This window comes from Brassica oleracea, chromosome C2, assembly GCF_000695525.1.
Source record: "Brassica oleracea var. oleracea cultivar TO1000 chromosome C2, BOL, whole genome shotgun sequence".
Classification (NCBI taxonomy): Eukaryota; Viridiplantae; Streptophyta; class Magnoliopsida; order Brassicales; family Brassicaceae; genus Brassica; species Brassica oleracea.
The window spans coordinates 36,912,722-36,920,828 of record NC_027749.1 but is presented as its reverse complement, the minus strand read 5'-3'; the positions used below and the strand labels follow the sequence as shown (position 1 = coordinate 36,920,828).

Here is an 8,107-nt window from a genome sequence, read left to right as displayed (position 1 = left end):
GATATAGCAGCTTTAAGGACCTTAGGTTAGTAAGCTCTTAAACGTGTGAGACTTCTCTTGACTAGGTTATCGGATCACTGTTTAGTTTAGCTTGCTTTGCGTAGGTTATCGGGTCATTGTCTAGTTTAGCTTTATTTACGTAGATGATAGATCACTCTGACTAGATAGTACTTTTAATTTGGTTGTGGTTTTTGTACTTGTATAAATATTTAGAAATTTAAGAAAACAATAGTAACAAATTTTAAATAATATATTAACAAAATTTTTATAATAAAGACAAATTTTAGGAAACCCTAAAAAGGTTAGTTCATTCACGTCGTAAAAACAAACGCAAAACGTGAGAGAGAGAGACCATGGGATCAAGGAGCGAGTCAGAAGATCAGTTGACGTTTGATCCGCATTACCCCACCAAATACTGTGGACTTTGCCACTCATGAAGTCTTAGGTACTCTTGCTGCAGTAAATGAGTTCGCTGATCAGATCCTTGAAGGTGGTGTAACTCGTGCTGATGGGAAGAAACAAGGAAGCATAAAAAGGCTTATCAATCTTGTCGATGATACTGATGATTCTGATGTTGAAATTACTCAACCAACCGAAAAAACCAAGTCTCGCAGACAGGCCAGTTTCGGAACAGCCACGAGGAAACCCATGTTGCAATCCACTATAGATGGTGGCGTTGGCTCGTCTGCATATGCGTGTAGTAAGGGGGAGTCTGGTCCTATGAAGTCTGTGATTCATGGAGGGAGAAGAAAGCCGCCTACTAAGTCAAAAAAAAAGAAGGTTGCGCCTACTCAGTCGCAAAAGAAGAAGGAGAAGGTCGCAGAGGACATACCGGAGCTTAGTGATGAACTGGATGAAGAAGAGGTTGATGAGGATCAAATCGGTGAAGAGGAAAGGGAAGAGAGGCAAAGATCAGATGTGTGGGTCGATTTCAAGGTGGTCTAAAAACCCAATGGAAAGTTGAAAGCTGCATGCAATCATTGCAAGAATGAGTATGCATGGCAATCTCACTTGCATGGAACCAGTGGGTTGAGAAGACATCGTTTCAGATGTAAAATGTATCCAAGGAATTGAGGAAGGCAGCAACAACTTAATACCGAAGGGAAAGTTGTATCTCGCAAGTATGATCATAATGTGTTTAGGCAGATGGTAGCTAAGACAATAGTCCAGCATGATCTACCTTACTCGTACGTGGAATATGAAAGAGAGAGACACCTGGAAGTATTTGAATGCTGATGTCCAAACCATTTGTCGAAACACAGCGAGAGCAGATGTGTATAGACTATATGAAAGTGAGAGAGACACACTCAAGAGGGAATTAGCGAGTCTCCCTGGACGAGTCTCCTTCACGTCTGACTTGTGGACATCCGTGAAACGGGAAGGATACATGTGTGTGACAGCACATTACATTAATCATAATTGGAAGTTGAACAGAAGATCCTGACGTTTTGTGCTCTACCACCACCACATACCGGTATGAGTATTGCGCTTCAGCTCCTTGATTCACTGAAAGATTAGGAAATTGAAAAGAAGGTTTTCTCAGTCATATTAGATAATGCTACAAGTAATGACTTGATCCAGGACATATTGTGAAGTCGCAACTGAATTTGAATGATGATTTGTTGTGTGGAGGAGAGTTTTTCCATGTAAGATGTGCAGCTCACATACTTAATCTTACAGTGCAAGATGGGTTGAAGGTTATTGGAGACTCTTTGCAGAAAGTAAGAGAGAGTGTCAAGTATGTGTTAGGATCGGAAAAACGTGAACAATTTTTCCAAAAATGTGTGGATGTTGCGGGTGTAGTAGAAAGTGGGTGGCTAATACTAGACGTGTCAACGAGATGGAACTCAACTTACTATATGCTTGAAAGAGCCCTTAAGTACCGTAAAGCATTTGTTAAGTTGGAGACATTTGATAAGAAGGGTTATAAAACAGCGCCCACAGCTGAGGTATGGACTAGAGCAGCCGATATCTGGGATTTTTTTGGTCCTTTTGCTGTGATCACAAGCTTGACGTCTGGTTCGAATTACCCGACTGCAAACCTGTATTTCTATCAAGTTTGGCTGATCCATGATTGGCTTCGGAGAAATGAAGAAAGCGAAGATGAGATTGTCAGATACATGGTGCCACCGATGAAAGAGAAGTTTGACAAAAATTGGGATGAAGTTAGTGTTGTTTTTGCAATGGCAGCAGTCTTTGATCCACAGTTTAAGCTTTATGTTGTCGAATGTTGTTTAGGGAAGCTTGACATGAGTATACGTGATGCAAAGGTGAAGAACTTGCATGACAAGCTCAGTATTCTGTTTGAGACATACGACAAAAAATCGAAGAATAACTCACCTTCCACTGAGCCACGTGAAACTGTTTCGCAAAAAGCATGTGCGGCAGAATCAATGGGACTGTTTGGGAACTACAGCATGAGTGTTTTTCAATTTTTTTTCCTTCTGTTTATTTTTTTTTTCTCTCTGATTTTTTTTTTTTTAAACTTTCTTACGATTTCTTTGCATTTCGCAAATTCAGTGGCATTGTGAGTGGAAAAACACCCCTAGAAGCTTATCTTGAAGAACCACCTTTGGACATTACTAATTTCCTGAGCTTGGACATCCTTGATTGGTGGAAAGATAATGTGCATCGGTATGGTGACTTGGCTGCAATGGCATGTGATCTGCTAAGTATTCCAATCACAACAGTGGCTTCAGAGTCCTCCTTCTAAATAAATGTAGGAGCCGTCTACTCCCAAAAAATGTGCAAGCTCTGATATGCACTAGGAATTGGATCAAGGGATATTAATCTTATGCACTTGGTAAATAACTCACATTATAATTTATTTAAGAATACTTTTATCCTCTATCCTAAGTAAATGAACTGATATTTGCAGATGAAGAAATCGATGGTGATGGTGATGGTGAAGAAGAGAAATTACCAACATTTGAGTTGTCGATGGGGAAGATGAAGATGAGTAGATGAGCAAGTTTGAAATATTATCTTGATTTGGTGTTTTGTTTCAATTACAATTTGAGATTTCTTGTTTAAGTTGTTTGGTTTTGTTTTGAGTACTATGATTTGGACTATTTGGTGTTTTTCTAAAATTTACTTTGGTTGAGACTTAGCTTTTCATCTTCTGCATGCAATTCAAGTTTGGTTATGACTATATATATATATATATGTATATATATCATCTCATATAATACAAGCACTTGTAATAGAAAAAATAGACAGACTTCATGAACTTCAAAAAAAAAAAAAACTTCAAGAACAAGAACATTATGTATAAAATTTTGTTCAGCTCGAATAGTAGATGCTTCATGTGTTCATGTATCCTCATTATGTGCACTTAGGTATGTAGTGGAGCAGCTTGCAGCGTCGAGAAACGTCCTGCTGCACTCCTTTCACGATCAGCCTGCGGGACGGCTTGTAAAGGACTGTGCACTTGGGCGGTACGGGATTGGGCCGACCTTTTGGAGACCGCAGTCTGCGCGAGACAGACCCGCCTTGACCCGTGAGATAAAGAGCCCGCACGAGACAGGCCCGCCTTGACCGGCGAGATAAAGAGTCTGCGGCGGTACAGAACGGGACAGAACATACTAACCTGTGTGACATCTTTAGGAATAAAGTTTAAAAGTGCTTTTCATATTGATTTTAGATTTGAGCTATTAAATTATTTTATTATTTTTGTTACATATTAATTGTTATTTTAAGTTTTTCTAAACATTATAGCTATTTAAATATTTTATTTGATATGATCTAATTTGTAAAAATATGTATAATAATTACAAAATATCATTAAATTTAGTTTAATCCAATCGAATCTGATCAAATACTGTTCGCTAGCCGGTCCAGTATGTAAAACACTGAAAAAACTAGTTTGGTGGCTGAATATTTTAATGTAGAATCGTAGCTGTCTTCGTAGAAAATGTATTTCATTATATGTTGTTGACACTGTTCTTGAAGAAAAGGTCTTATACAAAATCCTTGTTGATAACATTATTATTGGAGAATTTGAGAAATCAACATATGATTAATTCTATATTATAAATTTACTAATATTTTGATCAAAAAAAAAAAATTACTAATATAAAATTATATGGAAAAGAACCTTTGTTTTCATCGGAAAGAAACCTAGCAAAAATGACATTTCCAGGGAGAATCAGGAAATTTAACAGTTAATAAAGGAAATTTAACAGTTAATAATTAAGTAGATGCTACAGAACATTAGTATTTTATATTTAGAGGATACAGAACATTCTAATCCAACTAGCAAAAAAAGAAAAAGAAAAAAAAAAGAGTAAACAAATTAGGGATAAGGGAGGAAAACTCTGTATCCGGCCGTCTCATCAGATTTCTCTCATTTTTCTTGTAACGTTTGGTTTCGTCTCTACTTGGTTATCTTCCCCAGAAAGTTCAGATCTTATTTTATTTTTTTTTGGTTTGAAAAGATACTGAATCAAGTTTTCTCATAGCAATCAGACGATAATCGAATCAGAAGACCCTTTTTTGTTTTCTTCCGTTTCGTTTTTCGTTGATAATGATGGGTAACTTTTAGTTTGTTTTTTTTTTTTAATAGCATAATCGATTAGATATTACTTGGTCAATTTCGCAAATCGATTTGGGTCAAAAATTTCTGATCGATTCAACGATTCGATCTGGGTAAATCATTGATTGGATCAAGCTAGGGAACACGATCGAAGATTTGGGTCTACTTGGGTTTTCTCGGGGCTAGAGATCTGAGGAGACATAATCAGCTTTAAGGGTTCGATTCGAGGTGAATTAGGGTCAAATAGATCGAAGAAAGAAGGCTACTTTTGATTGGAGAGAAAGCATGGATCGTGTTGTTGGTGGAAAGTATAAGCTGGGACGTAAACTAGGGAGTGGATCATTTGGTGAACTCTTTCTAGGTATTCAATTTTCCTTCTTTGTAACATATAACGTCTTACTTTTTGGATTTGTTCTTCTTCTCAGCTTTGCTTTGTTTTCTAGGAGTGAATGTGCAAAATGGAGAAGAAGTTGCTGTCAAGCTTGTAAGTGGATCACCCAAGCCCATATTATCTTTGATGCTGTTGTCATTATTTCATCACTTGCCTCCTTCTTGTAGGAACCTGCACGAGCTAGGCACCCTCAGCTTCATTATGAGTCAAAGCTCTATATGCTTCTTCAAGGAGGAAGTAAGTTTCTTTGTCTCTTCATTCTTAAGCACTTGTATTGTATTCATCATCTTTTCACTTGTTGTTGTTGTGTTTCTTGAAGCTGGTATTCCGCATTTAAAATGGTACGGTGTCGAGGGTGAATACAACTGCATGGTGATTGATCTTCTGGGCCCTAGCCTCGAGGATTTGTTTAATTATTGCAGTCGGAGGTTCAATCTTAAGACTGTTCTAATGCTCGCTGATCAGATGGTATGTACGATTATTCTCTTCCTTTTGCCTGATATTCACACTGCCTTAATTACTTGTTTGTACTTTTGACTTTATTCAGTTAAATCGAGTCGAGTTTATGCATGTCCGCGGATTTCTTCATCGTGATATTAAGCCAGACAACTTTTTAATGGGTCTTGGACGCAAAGCAAACCAGGTGAGTAGTTATATCGTGATATTTTTGTGTGGTATATGTTTGTATCCGTTCTATGATATGTCCTCTTTGTTCTTGGTGTAGGTGTACATCATTGACTACGGGCTTGCCAAAAAGTATAGAGATCTTCAAACTCATAAGCACATTCCCTACAGGTAGAGTTTGCATTAGATATGTTCCTTCCTTGTACGTCTTTTACATTGCTAATCGAGGGTGGTTACTTTCTAGGGAAAACAAGAATCTGACCGGAACAGCTCGATATGCAAGTGTTAACACTCATCTTGGAATTGGTGTGTTTTGTTTTCTTTTCCCATCTTATTTGTCTACACTTGACATTCTTAACTGACGTCTCTTGTGCAGAGCAAAGTAGGAGGGACGATCTGGAATCTCTTGGCTACGTGCTTATGTATTTTCTTCGAGGAAGGTACACATATATATATATATATATATATATATATATATATATAAATGTTTACATCTTTATTATATTTTTAATTTGCTTCCATTTGATATATATATATGTTTCTCCTTGCCCTTGATCTCTCTTGCTAGTCTGCCTTGGCAAGGCCTTCGTGCTGGTACCAAAAAGCAGAAGTATGACAAGATCAGTGAAAAGAAAAGGCTTACACCTGTTGAGGTAACTAGTTCCTTGTTCCTTAACAGTTGTATTGAGATAACCTGTGTTGTGTTAACCAAATATGTTGTCTTAAAGGTAGCAGAATAGTCCCTTACTTGCCAAAATGATTCATTCTATATTTTAATTGGCAGGTTCTCTGTAAATCATTTCCACCTGAGTTCACATCATACTTTCTCTATGTACGATCATTGCGGTTTGAAGACAAACCAGATTATCCATACCTAAAGAGGCTTTTTAGGGATCTCTTTATCCGAGAAGGTTGGGGAAAAGTCTCTGTTTTTCTTACTTTTCTGATGTGTGCATTTTTTTTCTTATAAAAAAAACTAAAGAACTTGTTGTTACTTATTTGCAGGTTATCAGTTTGACTATGTATTTGATTGGACAATCTTGAAATATCCGCAGTTCGGCTCTAGTTCCAGCTCCAGCTCAAAACCAAGAGTAAGCAACATCTATAGTTTGAGTTTTACATCATTTTAAATCCTCTTAGAGCATATAATCCAGTCCTCACGATTGTCTCTGTGTTACAACAGTCGAGCCTTAGACCAGCTCTGAATCCTCCTGTGCCATCCGGAGAGAGACCAGAGAGACCTTCGGGTAATCCTCCTGTGCTATCGTTGCAGTAACTGTTAGCTTCTTTTGTAATTTTGCGTGGTTGCTTTCTCCGCTTCTTCGACGCATCAAGCAGTTTCCCTATTTGGTTATTTGGCTGTATCACCAATTGCAACAAATGAACATTGTCTACAATTTGATAATGTTGAACAATCTTTATCCTTTGCCAGATTTTTCCAGGTTATTATAGTTAAGAACATCCGCAAATCTAGGGATAGATTCATTACTGTTGTTAATAGAAACAGTCACCTGGTGGAAGACATTGCTTGTTGTTTCTCTTCTCATAGTTTGGTGGTTTGAAGATATCTTAGACCTAATAAACCAAATTTGTGTGTGCTTTTTATCTTTATATATAGCTGCTGGACAAGACAGCCGCGACAGATTCTCGGGAGCTTTGGAGGCATATGCTAGAAGAAATGGCTCAGGAAGCGGTGCGGTGCAGGCTGATCGATCGAGACCAAGAACCTCAGATAATGTATTAGCATCATCAAAGGACACACCACCAGTGAGTCATCTAAAAACAAGAAAATCTTCTTTCGTATGCTCTTGAAATCCTTTCTTGTAACAATATAATTCGTTTTTGTTTGAAAACAGCAAAACTACGAGAGGGTTGAGAGACCAATTTCTTCAACCAGACACGCAAGTTCTTCAAGAAAAGCCATTGTCTCAAGCGTTCGAGCCACTTCCTCAGCTGATTTCACTGAGAACCGCTCGGCCAGAGTTGTCCCTAACAATGGCCGTTCCTCAACCGCTCAACGGATTCAGCTTGTACCTGACTCGACCTCTAGACCATCGTCCTCTTTCACCCGAGCTGCACCATCCAGGACTGCTCGCGACAGCATGCTCCAGAGCTTTGAGCTACTCACGATAGGGAATGGGAAGAGGAAGTGAGAGGCTTTTACGATTAATGAATGGGGGACATTTTTATGGTTACTTTTGATTTTTTTATTTTGAGAAATTGTCGGTTTGCTGATTGAAGGAATAAAATGATGTCTGTGATAAATATATATATTTCTTATGTTTTAAGCTCTGCACTAATTTCACGTGCTTATATATACAAAAAAAGAAAACTAATATCCCTTGTTTTTTTTTTCGATTGATAATCTCTCTTATTGAAAAGGGACCATATTTTAGCGTAACTCAGACTATCATTGGTCCCGGTCTTTTAACTCGGATTTTTAGATTTAATTAACAGAGGGTTCTAAATTTTTTTTAGATTTTAACTAAAAAAAACTAAAAATCGTATCTTAAATAAGAGATATAATAGTTTTTTTAGCCAAAAAATGTTAAAAAATA

The 8,107-nt window shown here is 37.5% G+C and overlaps 1 protein-coding gene across 1 annotated transcript; it reads left to right on the top strand.

The window, feature by feature from the left end:
* Nucleotides 1-4,216: 4,216 nt before the first annotated feature.
* On the top strand, nt 4,217-7,837 carry LOC106327737 (casein kinase I isoform alpha-like). The gene is made up of 14 exons (XM_013765972.1): nt 4,217-4,895; nt 4,978-5,018; nt 5,093-5,162; nt 5,245-5,393; nt 5,473-5,568; nt 5,650-5,720; nt 5,794-5,855; nt 5,926-5,989; nt 6,118-6,202; nt 6,334-6,460; nt 6,555-6,640; nt 6,733-6,796; nt 7,168-7,316; nt 7,406-7,837. Exons 1-14 carry the CDS (start codon nt 4,820-4,822, stop codon nt 7,700-7,702), a joined length of 1,437 nt encoding a protein of 478 aa, XP_013621426.1. The 5' UTR covers nt 4,217-4,819; the 3' UTR covers nt 7,703-7,837.
* The last annotated feature ends 270 nt before the right edge of the window (nt 7,838-8,107 follow it).

What these genes read in the sequence shown, in the direction of transcription:
- LOC106327737 (XM_013765972.1), top strand. Translation starts at nt 4,820, where the DNA reads ATGGATCGTGTTGTTGGTGGAAAGTATAAGCTGGGACGTAAACTAGGG. An exon ending in TATGCTTCTTCAAGGAGGAA is followed by an intron (nt 5,163 to 5,244) that starts GTAAGTTTCTTT and finishes TGTTTCTTGAAG; the next exon opens with CTGGTATTCCGCATTTAAAA. An exon ending in AAAGGCTTACACCTGTTGAG is followed by an intron (nt 6,203 to 6,333) that starts GTAACTAGTTCC and finishes TTTAATTGGCAG; the next exon opens with GTTCTCTGTAAATCATTTCC.